This window comes from Eptatretus burgeri, chromosome 14 (genome assembly GCF_056783735.1).
Source record: "Eptatretus burgeri isolate ZD-2024b chromosome 14, Ebu_testis_v1, whole genome shotgun sequence".
NCBI lineage: Eukaryota > Metazoa > Chordata > Myxini > Myxiniformes > Myxinidae > Eptatretus > Eptatretus burgeri.
Genome location: NC_140974.1, coordinates 47948879 through 47966416, shown reverse-complemented (window position 1 = coordinate 47966416; position 17538 = coordinate 47948879). Strand labels below are relative to the sequence as shown.

The following is a 17538-nucleotide window of genomic DNA, read 5'->3' as shown; positions in this document are numbered from 1 at the left end:
TACAGCCACTAGCAATTATAGGGCGGCCGCAGTATTTCCACGGTCACACAATGTAGCACGGGCCGGGTTTTTAGAAATTGTGGAGACTGAAAACGTGGGGGTGCGGTACGGTCTTTGATTTGATGTCACACAGTGACCTTAGGGCATCTCTGCGGTGGCCATAGAATTTTCAAGGCAGATGCAAGGTAGCCTCAAGGTGCCCACAAGGTGACCGCAGGGGGGCCCTAAGGCGAATGTGCGGCCAGACTGACGGCAACGTGTGGGTATATATACCAGTTCTTTTTCATATGTATATCATATCTCATATCTGTCATATAGATTGTGGACCCGGTTATATACAGATGGCGCTGGCTTCTTCTTTGATCGCTTCTTTGGAGGCATGGTGATGTGTCTGCTCTGAGCTGTCGGTGAAATGTGATGATGTGTGTGGCAAACACCTATACTCCAATCTCTAGCGGTAGCGCACGGTGGACGCACGGTGGACGCAGACTGCCACGGAGGCCGTACGTAGGACGCACAGCGGGTGTAGGGGATCCGTGCGTCGACCCTGCATTGCCCACAGGTAGTCACGCAGACCGCAAGGCCACCGTACAGTGAACACAGGGACGCCTTTGGACTACTGTACAGCGACCGTGGAAATAGTGCGGCCGCCGTAATTTTTTGGGGGTTGGCAAAATTCATTTTTCATTGATAAGAACCTACGGCAACCACACAAATAACGCAAGCCCACCGTACGCCCTATGTACGGTCGACGTGGGACACATCTACGTCATGGCTACGGCTTGTCGAATTGCTAATGCCAACCTAGAAAGAAAAAAGTTATAACTCCACGCTATAATTTTACGGAGACCCCTACGGCCTGTAAAAGATAGCCATACGCCCTAGGGCCACCCTGAGGCCACCTCAGAAACTCTGCGGCCGCCGCACGTTTCAGTCAATTCAAGGGGGGGGTACGACCGCCGTATCCTAGCCGTAGAGCAAATGTGACTGTGGAGTTACTGATTCGTGAACCAATATACTCCACTCCCAATGGGAGCAACAGGAAGGGTCATTCTATTATCCTATCTGGGATATATCGATTACAGTAGATCTAGGCTTGTGCTTGTTCATCTGTGGCGGTGCTGTATATATGGCACTGATCTGTGGTGGGCACGATTAGCATAGAATCTCCGGTTCCGGTTTTGGAGCAGCGAGAGGTCTCCTTTGGGGCTCCCTGCTGACGTTCTCAAAGCTGTTTCCGGTTGTTATTTGTCCCGTTTTAACTGTTTAATTTTCTCACCTACATGTTACTGTGTTGCTAGTTTGGTTTTGTTTCAAAAATCGTGCTATTTTGTGAGTATTTTTGTCGACGTTCTTACCTGGTGCTTGAGGCCTAGGCCTATGCTTGAGGCCTACCGGTTCCACTCGGTGTTCAATCGTTTTTTATTTTTTTTTGTTTGTTTTTTCTCCCCATTACCTTCAATTTCTATCCTCCCCATTACCTTCAATTTTGATCCACCCCACTTTCCAAACATCCCCCATTCTCCCAACTAATCTCTTTCTTATCTCAAAAAAAAAATAAAAAAATACCCCACAACAACAACAACAACACGCTCACCTTCTCCCGATTCTGCTTCTTCTTCTCCTCTTAACTTCCTCCTCGTCCTCTTCCTCGATTTTTTTTTTACACTTCCATGACCTAATCTGTTCAACTCTCTCATACATTAATATTAACAACAAAAACAACAAAATATATATATATATATATATATATATATATATATATATATATATATATATATATACCCAACAACAACACGCTCACCTTCTCCCGATTCTGCTTCTTCTTCTTCATCTTAACCTCCTCCTCGTCTTCTTCCTCGATTTTTTTTTTTTTACACTTCCATGACCTAATCTGTTGAACTCTCTCATACATTATTTTTAACTACAAAAACGATCTTATAATGCTTCATCTTCCTCTCCCACACATGTGGTACTCTTTACTGTTTCACAATGCACTACTCTTCTGCTATTTCAACAGACTGCTCTCATTTCGACCTCTCCTTCATTCCTTGCCTAAAAAAATCCAACGATTACAGCGCTTCTTCTCTCCATTCTCTGAATTCGCCTTCATTGCATCCATCAAGAATTGTGTTAAATCGCATCTCTGACCTAAAACTTTTAAAAACCACAGTTTGCCATGGATGCTCGCTTTCCATCAACCATTCTTTTTTTCCAACTTCAGTGCCAACTCACCCCCCTCACCCCTCACTCTCACTCTCAAAGCAACCATCCCACTCTTCTCCCTCCAAACCTCCCTCTCACCTCTCTCAAAAATCCCCCCTCACCTTTCTCCCACCTTTCATCCCCCTCACTCTTCCTTCTCAAAGTTTCCCCCCCTCTCATCCACCAACCTGCCTCACTCCACTGCCCTCTCACCTCCATCTCTTCACTCCACCTTCTCAAATCCTCAACTGCCTTCTTCCTTGTCTCTTGTCCCCCCTCTCCCCCAGCACCACAGAGCCTTTTCTCATCCTCATTCGGCCCCCTCCCCTCGCTATTCTGCAATACCCCACACTCCTTCAGCAACCCTCCTTACCTGCCCCCCTCGTCCCTTGTCCTACCCTCCCCCTCCCCCTCCACCTCCTGCACCCAAAGCCTCCTCCCCTTCCTCTTCATTAAAAGTGTGGACCTCAAATATCCGGGGCCTTCACTCAAACCTTTCAGATCTTTCCATACAGGTTGCCACTGACAAACCAGACATTATCTGCCTAACAGAAACTTTCCTCTCCCAAGACGTGTCTGACTCCCAAGTATCTCTCCCTGGTTACTCCCTCTTATGGTATGACAGACCTGAGCCTCGTCCTGGTGGAGGAGTTGCTCTCTTCATCAAAGACTCTATTCCTCACTCTCCATGCACTGCTCTCACTCCCCCACACCCCCAGGAATACCTCTGGCTTCGGCTTCCCCTCCACTCCCACCTCATGTTTATATGTGTACTGTACCGTCCACCGAACAGTGATGATTCCATCTACACCTCACTATCCGAAAACATGGACCATCTTCTATCTTCTCATCCAAACTCTCTCTTCCTCTTATGTGGTGACTTCAATTGTCATCACGCCAGTTGGCTAGGTGTGGGTACCTCTCTCACCTGTCATGGCACCTCAGCAAAAGCTTTCTGCGACTCATTGGGACTGACTCAATCGGTCAACTCCACGACCCGGATCTCAACCAATGGTACTCCATCTCTTCTGGATCTGATTTTGACAAATTTCCCTGACAATATCTGCTGCTCTTCCTTCGCTCCAATTGGTTCTTCTGACCACGTCCTTGTCAAAGTGGACATCTCTCTGGCTGTTATCAGAGAACCACCTCACCGCCGTCGAGTCTGGCATTTCACTCAAGCCGACTGGCAGGGTCTCCGAGCAGCCATCAAACTTACAGACTGGTCTCATATCACTACTTTCTCAAACATCAACTCATCCTGGGAATTCTTTCAAAGAAACTTGCTCTCCCTCATGCACAGATTTATCCCCTCTCGTGTTCAGTTGTCTTACCCTTCCTCCCGCCCTTGGTTTACTGAAGCTTGTGGCGAGGCAGTTGTCATGAAACAACTTGCCTTTGCCTCATGGAAAGCAAACCCAACTGAGGGCAATCTCAGTTCTTTCCACAAAGCTCGGAACAAGTCTGTATCTACCCTCAGGAGAGCCAGAAAACAACATCTTTCTCATCTCAAGTCTGAACTCTCAAACCTCTCTCCCTCCTCAAAATCCTGGTGGCGTTTAATCAAATCTGTTTCTGGTGTATGTTTCCCCTCCATCCCCTCCCTTACCTCAAATGGCCGCACTGCTGATTCCACACGTGATAAAGCTGAATGTCTAAACTCGGTGTTTGCAGCTAAATCTTGTGTCCTAAACCCATCACTATCTCTACCCACCTTACCCAGTCGCACCCAACTGTCCCTGGACTCTGTATCCTTTTCTCCTGACAAGGTGGAGAGCTTGCTTTCAAACCTCAAGTCAGATTCTGCAACCGGTCCAGACGGCATCAGCCCACGTGTCCTCAAAGCCTGCTCTTCTGCTCTTGCTCACCCTCTCTCTGTTCTATTCACCCTCTCATTTGCCCAAGGTCATCTGCCATCTGCTTGGAAATCTGCTAACATCACTGCCCTGCATAAAAAAGGTGCAAAAACAGATCCCTGTAACTACAGACCAATCAGCCTTCTCCCAATCATCAGCAAGGTTATGGAATCCATCATTGCTTCAGACATGAAATCCTTCCTCTTCTCCAATGGCCTGATTACCGATCATCAATTTGGTTTCAGACCAGGTCAATCTACCCTGGATATGCTGCTTCTGCTCTCCCATCAATGGATGGAGGTCCTCAATGCCAGACAGGAAATCCGAGCCGTATCCCTGGACATATCACGTGCTTTTGACACAGTCTGGCACCCTGCCCTACTCACCAAACTCTCTTCCCATGGTATTCAAGGCCATCTCCACTCATGGCTCGCAGACTTCCTCTCCTGTCACAGTCAACGTGTGGCCCTAAATGGAGTTCTTTCATCCCCTCTTCCTGTGCAGGCTGGAGTTCCTCAAGGTAGCGTTCTGGGCCCTGTTCTTTTTCTGGTTTTCATCAATGATCTCTCGGACTCTCTGGAAAATCCTCTATTTCTCTTTGCTGACGACTCCACCCTCTGCCGTACCATCTGTCATCCCTCAGACCGGCAAGCAGCAGCTTCTTCGCTCACTGCAGATCTGGATAAAATCACAAACTGGTCCAACACGTGGAACATGTCTTTCAATCCAGACAAATCTCACACTCTCACTATGTCTCTTCGAAAGGACCGTTTACAAAACCCCCCCAACCACTTTCTCAACAATCCTCTGGAAGAAGTCTTTTCTTTCAAGCTTCTAGGTCTCACTATCTGCCATGACCTTTCCTGGGAAAGTCACATTTCCAACCTCGCCTCAAAAGCCAGTCGCCGACTGGGAATCCTCCGTCGTGCTAAGTCCTTCCTTGGCCCTCTTGAGCTCCTGACCACTTACACAGCTTTTGTCCATAGCCTGATGGAGTACTGCTCTCCCCTCTGGGCTGGTGCTCCTGCCTCCCACCTTTCTCGGCTTCACGCTGTCAAAACCAGGGCATTTAAGATCATCGGCATCTCCCGCAATGAAGCTGAGTCTTTGGGCCTCTCACTCAATCACCGCAGGTTGGTCGGTGGTCTTTCTGTCTTCTACCGACTCCTCTCCAGCCTTCCCCCCCCTGCTCTCTCTGCGATTTGTCCCCACCACATTTCCACAGGGCGCTCAAGGTCCGCCAACAACCCCCTTCTGGTAAAACTACCAAAATCACGAATCACTGCTCATCTTCACTCTTTCATTCCTCTTTTTTCCCGCCTTTGGAATAAACTTCCTCACTCTATTCTTTCCCATTCTTCCCTCCAGGCTTTCAAAACAGCTGTTCACCACCACCTCTTATCTTCCCCCATCCAAATCCTCGATCTTTTCTACCCCCGATAATCCACGCAAGCCCACTTCCTTCATTTCTCCTGCTTTCCTTCCTGAAAGTCCCTGAAATGTCCATCTTCTCTGCGCCATGTTCCCCATCCCATCCCCATCCCTCTCCCTTCCACAGTTCACCTAATGTGTCTGTTCCCCACTGTTTTGTCCCTTCCACTCCCGCCCCTCTTGTCTCATGCCTCCTTGCTGTGAGTTGTGTGTTAGCTCTCATACGAGCCTCGACCAAGGTATGCAAAAAAAAAAAAAAATTCCTCAAGCATGTCAGGATTCCTCCAGATTTCTTTCAGTTTTGTGTTAAACAGCAGTAGTGACTGTTTGGAAAGATAATAATATCTGTTCGTGGTGTATAATTTTTTTTTTTAACTTCTGGTAAGGGTTTTCCACGAAATGCCACAATTAGCTATTTATACAAGTTAACGCAGCGTTTGTCCAAGGAGGAAAAACCACTTGGGGAAGGTGGATATTATTAGTATTAATACTGTTTCATAATAACAATAATATTATGCTATTATCGTTGGTGTTGTTATTACTTTTGTTTTTAGAAGTGGCCTTAGAAGAACCCCACCATTAGCTATCTTAACACAGATATACACCTTAACACAGACTTCACCCAAGGTGGAACACCCCCTTGGGTAGGGAGCAAATGAAGTCGCTACAACCTCCATCATGTGACCCTCAGTCCTCCTGTCAAGTTTGGTTGAGATTGGATAAGTAAGGACCGAATGCATCGTGGTCAAAAAAGAGTCAGACAGACAGATAGACACCAAATTGTGTATTTTAGTATGATAACTTCTAAAAGTTGTATAGCTTCTGAATCAAAGTCTCATTTAAGTTTGTTTCTTTTGGAACAAGTACTTCACCAAAACTTTAATGAAGAAAATATGTTGTCTCACATTTTTCCTAAAATAAAATCCATTCTCAACCCTTCCATTCAAAATTTACCTTCTTTAAAAAAAGTAGCTTCAATTCGATAAACAAATAGGACAACGATGTAGTCCAATATATTTTTTGGCCTCTCTGCAAATCATTGTAAATAAATTTACAATGGTTCAAGTTTTCAACAATTTTTTTTTACAAAAGTTTGTCAAAAAATAATCAATTAGTTGGAATTTCTGCTTATTGAGAAGTCATACAGGTTTAAACTGACCAGAATGCTTGACGAAGGTCTCTCTAGGACAGGTAGAATGAAGACTGCGTCTGTGAGAAAAGACCCTTTGTTCTTTGTACGCTCGTTAATTCCGTGAACCCAGCTGACATCGTCCAGGTCACCACCTGTCTTCCCATCCAGCTGAATCAGGTCTCCTTTCTGGAAGGCCAGCTGGCTTGTATCCGAGGCAACTTCAAGCAAGAAACACAAGACAAAGCAATTTCCCCAATAACGACCATAACATAAACACTGCTGATTAAATACCATCAGCAAAGAACCCATCCTTTCGGAAAGGTTGATTCTCCCACTTCAATGATGTTTATGGTTTTCATGCAGAGAATTTTCGTATTTTATTGACTTGGAATACCTACTGCCACCAGGTACCACAATACGATACACATTTAGATCGAAAGAATTGGGGTCCACCTCCACCCCACCCTCAACCACCGGGACTCTGACATTTTTTTAACAATGTAAAACCAACACCCCAAGTCCAACAACCAGTTTTCAACTCGTTATATCCAGCACAGAAAAATAAACAGACAGCAGGATAATTACTCCACTGTGATAATCTTCTCAAATATGATAATTCTCCACTGTAATTTGATGTATGATAACTCCACAGTATAATTCCCCCACCTCTATAATGCAGCATATAATACCCCCTCCAAATGGAAGCAGCATTTAATGATACACATGTGCTTCCCCCCATCCCTATCCCAGGGGGGTACGATTTTGTTTACCCCCTAAAATCTTTCCAGAAACACCCCAAGTACAACCAACAGTTTTCAACTCATTCCGTTGAGTGGTTCAGGAATGCATAGAAGTCAAAGAAACACACAGACGAGCACTTCACAAATTATACGTAAATAGCATTATTATATAATGTATGTATGGAAGGACCTTTATTACTCTGCACTCGTGAAGCGAAAAGCAAGGTTAGGCATTCGGTTGCGTACGTACGTACATGTGGCGTACGTACGTATGTGTGACCTACGTGCGTGCGTGCGTGTCTGCATTTCAAAAATTCATTTTCTCAGGAACCGTTGGTCCAATTGACACGAAATTATACCATAGGAGCACCTTCGCGTCTGGAATTATTTTTATTCATAATTATGGCGTGGTCACGTGGTCACTCTCTCTCCCACCCCTATCCCCCTCTCTCTCTTCTACCCCTATCCCTCTCTCTCTCTTCCACCCCTACTCCTCTCTCTCCCACCCATATCCCTCCCTTTCCCACCCCTATCCCTCTCTCACACCCCGATCCCTCTCTCATATATATATATATATATATATATATATATATATATATATATATATATATATATATATATATATATATATCTCTCTCTCTCTCTCTCTCTCTCTCTCTCTCTCTCTCTCTCTCTCTCTCTCTCTCTCTCTCTCTCTCTCTCTCTCTCTCTCTCTCTCTCTCTCTCTCTCTCTCTCTCTCTCTCTCTCTCTCTCTCTCTCTCTCTCTCTCTCTCTCTCTCTCCACTATCCCCTATCCCTGTCTTCCCTATCCCTCTCTCTCCCACCACTATCTGATATATACCACACGATAGTGGTAATTATGGCGTGGTCATAATTATGGATTGGGTCACATGGTACAGACGCCATCTTGGAAAAACGTTACACCTCTATATCTCCCAAACCGTTCAATGGTATAAAAAAATGCAAACATGGCTCATTGTCAAGTCCTCCCAATGGGGAATAAGATATGTTGATGATGATATCATCGGTGCCTTCATTATGACATCATAATTCAACAAGTACAATGCTTGATCTGATCAGTATGAAAAAACAAAAAAATTCCTCTGCAACTGTTAGTCAGATGGACACAAAATTTACAGAGCATGAGTGGCTCCTCCTATAGATTATTTTAACGAGAAGCACCCGCTCCCTCCGGGAGCCATCAAGGGGGGTCATATTATTATATTTATGCCAATTTTACTCCAAGGGGTCCCAGGATTACACACCCAAAAAAATGATTGCGATTGGTTCAGCCATTTTTGCAGTACCTGTCAGAGCCGGTACCGCCAATTACTTTTTTTTTTCTTTTCTTTTTTTGCGGTACTGCCAATTACTCCTCTTCCGCGTCAGAGCCGGTCTTCACCTGCGGGAATGTTGAAGTCGAGCGTGGTCACGGAGGGAGGACGCTGGTGTGATGGCCGAGGCCCGGGAGGAAGAGCAGCTGAGCATGTGAAGCTCACTGTCAGGACGGGCGGGGTGCTCTGGGTGCTGGAGCGGGACACGCTCTGTCTCGTGTTGGTGTGTGGGGGAATATGGTCTCCAGTTCTGAGTGGGTGGTTCCTGCTGTTCTGCGTCTACTGGTCCGTTCCTGTGGCCTGGTTGTACAGACCGCAGCCATGCTCGTTCTGCGTTCTGTGCTCACCCTGAGTGTTCGTGGGGACTGCTAGATGTTTGCGGACACTGCATTTGTCGCTGATGCCAACGCTTTATGTTCCCTGGCTGAGTGAGCTTTGAGCCATGGGGTCTCTGAGCTTGGAAACTTTTTGTTGGATTTTAAATTTCTCTAGAATTTGGCTAATTTGCATTTTTATTTTATACATTTATTTTAATGCATAAGATATATATTCATGTAAGTTTATATGATTACAAGCAAATACAACCCAATGCTTCACTGACGGTAGTATTAACGAGGGGGGGGGGAGTTTGGAGGAAGGAGGGGAGGGGTAGAAGAAGGAGGGAATGGGGGAGCTTAGAGGGAAGGGGGAGTAAGGAAGGGATGAGGAAGTGGGGGTGGAGAGAGTGACCGCTCACCAAACATCAGGAGGGGGTGGGTGGTAGCGAGGAGGATGGGGGAGAGCGAGGCGGGGGGGAAGGGGGATAGGGTTAGGGAATGGGGGGAAGGTAAGGGAAGGCAATGTGAGGAGAAGGGAAAGTGGCATGAGGGGAGGGGAAGGGAAGGGTAATAAAATACGCCCAAATGGCAACATTTTCTTTTTAACCGCCGGGTTCTATTTAAAACCCACGCTATCTACCTGGCAACCATCTGCCTGTATGCATACTCACACAGGCAGCAACCTTTGCACCCCTCTGGTTGGCTCACTCTGAATCTGATTCGTACATGTTACACTATGGGGAAGCAATTTTAAATTCAAAACTAAGCCATCGGTCCTTAACAGTACCCTTAAAACAGAGGGGAAGGGGTGGGGAGCAGGGTGAGAGAGGAAGAGAGAGAGGTATTGGGGTGGGAGAGAAGGGGATAGGGGTGGGAGAGAGGGGATAGGGGTGGGAGAGAGAGGGATAGGGGTGGGAGAGAGAGGGATAGGGGTGGGAGAGAGGGATAGGGGTAGGAGAGAAGGATAGGGGTGGGAGAAAGAGGGGTAGGGTTGGAGAGAGAGGGATAGGGGTGGGAGAGAGAGGTATAGGGGATAGGGGATGGGGGTGGGAGAGAGAGGGATAGGGGTGAGAGAGATGGATAGAGGTGAGAGAGAGAGGTGGATAGGGGTGGGAGAGAGAGGGATAGGGGTGGGAGAGAGAGGTATAGGGGATAGGGGATGGTGGTGGGAGAGAGAGGGATAGGGGTGAGAGAGATGGATAGAGGTGAGAGAGAGAGGTGGATAGGGGTGAAATAGAGGGATAGGGGTGGGAGATAGAGGGGTACGGGTGGGAGAGAGAGAGGGGTAGGAGAGGGAGAGAGGGATTGGGGTTAGGGGTGGGAGAGAGAGGGATAGGGGTTAGGGGTGGGAGAGAGAGGGATAGGGGTGGGAGAGAAGGATAGGGGTGGGAGAAAGAGGGGTAGGGTTGGAGAGAGAGGGATAGGGGTGGGAGAGAGAGGTATAGGGGATAGGGGATGGGGTGGGAGAGAGAGGGATAGGGGTGAGAGATGGATAGAGGTGAGAGAGAGAGGTGGATAGGGGTGAAATAGAGGGATAGGGTGGGAGAGAGAGGGGTACGGGTGGGAGAGAGAGAGGGGTAGGAGAGGGAGAGAGGGATTGGGGTTAGGGGTGGGAGAGAGATAGGGGTTAGGGGTGGGAGAGAGAGGGATAGGGGTTAGGGGTGGGAGAGAGAGGGATAGGGGTGGGAGAGACAGGGATAGGGGGAGAGAGAGAGAGAGAGAGGGTTAGGGGTGGGGGAGAGGGGGTAGGGGTGGGGGGAGAGGGATAGGGGTGGGAAAGAGAGGGATAGGGGTGGTAGAGAGAGGGATAGGGGTAGAAGAGAGAGGGGGGATAGGGGTGGGAGAGAGAGTGATAGGGGTGGGAGAGAGAGGTATAGGGGTGGGAGAGAGAGTGATAGGGGTGGGAGAGGGAGGGATGGGGTGGGGTGGGAGAGAGAGGGATAGGGGTGGGAGAGAGGGGGATCGGGGTGAGAGAGAGGGATAGAGGTGGGAGAAAGAGGGGTAGGGTGGGAGAGAGAGGGATAGGGGTAGGAGAGAGTGGTATAGGGGTGGGAGAGAGGGATAAAGGTGGGAGAAAGAGGGGTAGGGTGGGGGAGAGAGGAATAGGGGGTGGGAGAGAGAGGCATAGGGGTGAGAGAGATGGATAGGGGTGGGAGAGAGAGGGGTAGGAGTGGGAGAGAGGGATTGGGGTGGGAGAGGGAGGGATAGGGGTGGGAGAGGGAGGGATAGGGGTTGGAGAGAGAGGTATAGGGGTGGGAGAGAGAGAGAGTGAAGAGAGAGGGAAGAGGGAAGAGGAAGAGGGGAAAGAGAGGGGGAGAGGGAAGGGGAGGGGGGGAGATGTGGTGATTCATTGCTTTGAAACAACTGAAAACATTTTTTTACTCATTGTAATCATATAATATATGTTGCCTTCCAAACTCCAGAGCTGCCATATTGCCATCAAAGCTGTAAGAGCACTTACCTGAGCTGAGTGTCTGAATCACTTAAGCAAGCATTCCAACAAAACAGTTGAAGAAAGTTTTAAAAACTAAACGTTAATTTTTTTTTATGTTTCTATCTATGCCGAATGACGAGTCACATAATGAAAGAAGATCATACATAAAGGGGAAAAGTGGTGTGAAATAAAATTGCACATTTATACCGAGTGAACTACCACCTGATGCACCGCCCAAGGCACCACATGGCCAAAAGCAGGCAAATAGTTCCTGAACTTTGTTTAAGTCAATCGATACATTCCGTAACAGTTTGAATATTGTAAAGCACTCACCTGGTGGCTGAAGCACTTAACCAAGCACTTCAATGAAACGGTTGATAAGGAACGGCAGGTGTGGCAAGCAATTACCAATTGCCGATCCGTCATATTAAACACTTCCTGGAGACACCCAGAATGTCAGGGAATGTCCGAATTGGACAAATGAACACTAATTTTTTTTAGCAGTCACAACTACTGCTGAAGTCAATAAGCAAGTTAACATTTTGCAATTTGGCTCACTTTAAGAGATTCTACAGGTTATGGCATGTGTGGAAATGAAATAAAGCCATGAACATTGGCGTCTCCGAGTGTTTATAAGCATTGCAATGTATCCTGTGATCCTGTGATATGAGTGATGAAAGTGAAGAAGAAAAAAATCCTCATTGTTCAGGCACTGTTGCGGTCTGTTCCAAGTCGAGACATTGTTAGGCTGGTCAAATAAAACTGGCGACTTGAGACCCCAGCGAGGGAAAGCAGGCAAACCACGGATGAGCCTTGTAAAGGATAATTAAATAAAGCCATCAATTATCTTCAAAAGTGGTGTTTAAATTAACCCAAACACCCAATTTTCACTCTTGCACTCCCTTGGAGTTCTTTTAGTATGCATGCAAAGTTTCAGGCCAGTACGTTTCATGGTTTTGAAGTTATACGAGATGCATGCGCGTGCATGCACACACACACACACACACACACACACACACACACACACACACACACACACACACACACACACACACACACTGATATTTATTCGTATTCTAGCAAAGACAACCCGTCACTTCGCTGATGGAGACAATAATGGGAGGGAGCTTAAATGCTTGTAAGTTCGATTATGGAGCTTAAATTGTGTAATTCTGCTTCGTTTAAGAGATACTCGCAGTGATCGCATGTGCGGAAACGAAATAAAGCAACGAACACTGATATCTCCAGGCGTTTCTAAGCATTGCAATGTACCCAGCAATTCATAGCTAAGATGAACAGGCATTCGATAATATGAGTGAAAAAAGTGAAAAAAAAAAAACCTTCATTTTTCAAGAAATCGTTTTGGCTTGTTCCATGTCAACGCATGGTTGAGCAGTCCAAAAAGATGGTGGCTTCAAGACCCCAGCGAGGTCACCTTGGATACCTTATAAGACCCCATTGAGAGTGGTGACCGAGAATGCACCTGATAAAGGATATAATTAAATAAGGCTGTTAATTATCTTCAAAAGGTGCGTTTTAATTAACCCAAACATCCAATTTTCACTCTTGCACTTCCTTGGAGTTCCCTTCGTATGCATGCAAAGTTTCGGACTGCTAGGTTTCATGGTTTTGGAGTTATGGGGGACGCGCACACACACACACACACACACACACACACACACACACACACACACACACACACACACACACACACACACACACACACACACACACACCTATTAGTCCAGATTATTATTTCTATATACATATATAAATATATATTTGTAAGTTTGTTTTATTACTGTAAACGACAAATATCAGCCTTTATACTGCCTGGTCCTGTGTTGGAAGTTCTTTCAATCAACAAAAATTATTGATCGATTCATCGATTCATTGCACGTGGGGAGAGGGTGTTTACTGTCGTAGAAAAGATCATGGTTTCGGATGGGGGATGATTTGAGATGGTGGTGAACAGCTCTCTTGAAGACTTGGAGGAAAGAATGAGATTGAAGAGAATGTAGATGTTAGTTCCACTGATGGGAAGAAAGAGGAAAGAATGAGTGGAGGTGAGCTGTAATTCTGGACTTAGGTAGTTTCATCAGAAGTTGGTTTGATGGTGGACTGTGTGCGCCGTGCTGAAGGCTGTGAGGGGGGATTCAAAGCACGGAAAGAGCAGAGGGTGTAAGATCAGAAAGGAGGCAGTAGAAGACAGAGAGACCACCGACCTGTCTGTGATGGATAAGTGATAGGTTCATCGTGAAAGATTCCAATACTCTTGAAGGCCTCGGTTTCCATGACATCAAGCTGAGCAAGATGTGAGGCAGGGCAGCCAGCCCAGAGAGGAAGCAGTACTTCATCAAGCTGCAGATGAAAACCTTGTTGGTGGATAGAAGTTCAAGTGTGTGCCAAGGAAGGACTTTGCACGACGCAGGATACCCAGTCGGCAACTGGGTTTGGTTAGCTTTCCATAATGAATGCGGTTTCTGACAAGCAATTTTATTTTGTTGAAAAGGATACTCCTCCAGTCTAAACTACAATACACCAAAATGTAATTGCATCATCCTGAAAGAGAGATGTGCAAGTACACATTTGGTTTCACAACTTTTACAGTTGATTTGGTTTCATCACGATCTCTACGAGCAAGCTAAAAACGAGTCTCAACTTTAACCTTGTACAGATGGCTATAGAAACACGAAAAATGGTAAAAACAAGTGTGCGTGGACATTGCACTTTCCCATTCCTAAATGTTTCAGTGGATTTAATGCCTGCCACGAACAAAGATAACATTCCTGATGAAATAAAACATGAAATTATTTTAAATGAAAAGATAACCCTTTTTCAACCAGTGTATGAAGAAAATATCAATGATAAAAATGTTTCAAACTAATTGTATGGAATGGGTATGCACATTGCAACGAGTGTGACAACTTGACATATTTAACTCCCCAGAACATACCAGTACCATGATGTGGAGTGATGACCTGTTCATTGTTGCTTCTCAGCCATGAAAACCTTCATTGTTACGTCATTTCACCTTTTTAGTCATTTCGTTAAAAGTAGATATGAGACAGTCCTCAAGCCATATCTTTATCAGTTTAGGCACTTCCTGGAGTGATCGCTGTGCTGTTTGCACATCCACTATCATGCCACTTTATGAAGTCATTTACATCCTCTTGCTTACCCATGTTGTGAAGTAGGGATATTGTTCACTACTACATGAAAAGGAGCAAAGAAAGACGAAGAGGAAGAAGGTTAAGGAAAGGTAAAAAAAATCATCAGTGGTATGGAAGAATGAGCACCTTTTTTGTAGCTACGTTCCAGGGCCACAACATATTGAGAACGCTTTTTCAGGCCTTCAAGCAGCATCACCAGCAGCTCATGTAGCTCAGCTGCTGCAGTAGATAGCAACACAAGCTCAGAACCTCGCAGGGTGGAAATCTGGAGAGACTGTCCTTGAAACTCACCCCTTTGAGAAAATGCAAGGGCAATGGGGATTGGTAAAAAATTGACACAAAAAATGAAAAATATGCCCCATGAGCCCTGGTCAGTTCTGACTTCATCGATATTGGATATATTCATTAACATTCATTGTTTTTATTCCAGCCCTAATGAACTTCATACTCATTAAGACTCATTATCTTTCTTCCTGGGCAAAAATTCAGGGGGGGAAAAAAAAAAACACTGCGATAAGGTGTAGACATTGTTCCATAGAAGCATTAAACCATACAAAAAGCAAAAACTACGAATACTCTTGAAGTATTATGACTTTGAAGATTAATTGGCCCGAATGAACTTCATACTCATTAAGACTCATTATTTTTTGTCCTGGACAAATATTTGGAAAAAACGCTCAGACAAGCTGTAGACATTGTTCTGTAGAACCATTATACCAAAGCAGTTGCAAAAACTATGAATAGTCTTCAACTTTTAGGACTTTGAAGATGAATTGATTCGACTAATTAACTAAGTCAGTTGGTGACAAATCAGAAATTTTATTGTGGGCGTTTCTGCGGCGTCTTCCCAAGTATCATCCCTCCGAGTTTCACGTCATTCTGACCACAGGTTGCAGAATAATGATCAAAAGGTTGATTGTGGACATATGGACTGACAGACTGACCGACGGATCGACGGACATGGACCCCCATTTTATAAGTCACTTCCTTCAGAACTGACTAAAAATGGAAGTCACAAATGTGAAATGTTGAGTCAATTATTAATAAAAATAAACATTTTTCCTTTAGTTGGTTAAAGTAGGTTTTCTTGCATGTGAAAATGCCAATGGATGAAGGACGAGGGTGTATCACCATTGATGTTTTGAAATTTTTTTTATTTTATATCCATGGTCGAGGCTCATGGAAGAACGAGAGCAGAATGGAATGCAACAAAATGGAAGGGGGGGACACGAACTGCAGAGTAGAGGTGAGAGCGAGAATGAGATCAAGGGGAGAGGGAAAAGGACACATGAAGTGAACAAGCTGCACACAAGCTGAAACACAGCCAGAAGAGGAAGGAGAAAGTGGGGATGAGACAGGAAAAGGAACAAACCAACCAACAAACAAATGAAAACAGGTGAGGGAGAAGAAGAAAAAAGAATCACAGCGAAGCCAATGGCACCCCCTCGCAAATCCCCACACTTCCCACCTAAAGCAAGGTTGAAAGATGGCAAAAAGTTCGACCCAATATCAAATATCGAGTTGAATTGTTTTTCCCCGTTTTGACGCCTGTGGCCCTAGGTTGCCATTCCTTGCAGAATGAACTGGAAATCAAATCCAAAAAATCGTTACATATTTCATGCATCCCCAATGTTGATTGCATATGCAAAGTTTCCTGAATAAACGTTTAAAAATGTGCCCGGAATTGCATTTTTCGGTATTTGACCTTTTGACCCTGACCATGTGGGTAGGGGGGCAAAATGGCACTGCTCTTGCAAATTCATACCATGTGGTGATCATAATTACCAAGTTTGGGGAATTTCTGCACAACCGTTTAGGAGGAGATAGTGTGACAAACGGATGGATGGACAGACAGACCCAATTACAATATCCCCCCCGTTTCTCTTCAAAAAGTGTGGGGATAATAAATTGGACAAGTCTGAAGACAACGATGGTTCACGAGCGGTATTTGATGATATAGATTGTTTCAGAAGTCAAGGATGAGACAATGTGATAATTTTTGACCAAGTTATAAAAATGATCAACATGATGTGGTACGAGTGACGGGCTATTAGCTGCAAAATGTCGAAAACCTGGTTTCGGTCAACAACTTTAAAAAATTGACCTTTGCATAACCTTTAAAGGTCACAAAACAATGTTGTGGACATTAAAATAAGGAAACAGGATACGTGCTATAGCTTATTGGAGTTAGCTCGAAGGTCGAAAACCCGGTTCGATTCCCACAACTTTGAAAATTTGACCTTTGTGAACTTTAAAGGTCAAAGGTCAAGGATTATGACTTTTGGTGCAAAACTTCCTCTGGAACATTCCAGGAACAATATAACGTCATAAAGGCTATATGGCATTTCGCACTCCTCGGATCATCCATACTTTGATGAAATCAGCGTAAAATCAAACTTGAAGGGGGCGCCACGGGCAAGGTGTTCGAGATAGAGAAAAATGGTTTCAAGACTTTAGGTGGCGAATGACCTCAAGATTATGCATAAAAAAATATTGTCATCCTAGCTCTCAAAGTTTGGGCAGTCGTCTGATTTTTATGGCAAAATTCGCAATTTTCTAAGTTTGTGACCTTGTGACCTTGACCTTGGGACGAAAATGAAAAATCGAGCTCGGTGGGGCTATGCAGGTGCCAATGGGCAAACCAAATACCGAAACCCCAGCCAGATTCGACAAACCCCCTCGGAGAAGATGCAAATTGAAATCGGCTACCCCCTAAAAACACGATTTTTGGGCGTGACTCCGCCCATAATGTGCGCACCACGCCCATTCTCAGGAAAACACAACTTGATCATGATATAAACCTCCCACCAAAATTTTATCAGGATCGGATCAAAACCCACAGAGCTATGCTCGGGACAGACAGACAGACAGACAGACAGAGACAACAATAACGAATATAGTGGTCACTTATTTTT

General features: G+C 45.3%; 1 protein-coding gene across 4 annotated transcripts in view; it reads right to left on the bottom strand.

Moving 5' to 3' along the window:
- The window catches only part of LOC147013127 (unconventional myosin-VIIa-like), a 123445-nt gene that overhangs the window by 26448 nt on the left and 79459 nt on the right, over positions 1-17538 (bottom strand). For all 4 annotated transcript variants that reach the window (XM_085854720.1, XM_085854723.1, XM_085854722.1 and 1 more), the window contains 2 exons: positions 14750-14916; positions 6652-6842 (listed from right to left, as the gene is read on the bottom strand). In XM_085854720.1, the coding sequence (XP_085710846.1) occupies positions 6652-6842; positions 14750-14916 (358 nt within the window). The remainder of the gene's footprint in view (positions 1-6651; positions 6843-14749; positions 14917-17538) is intronic.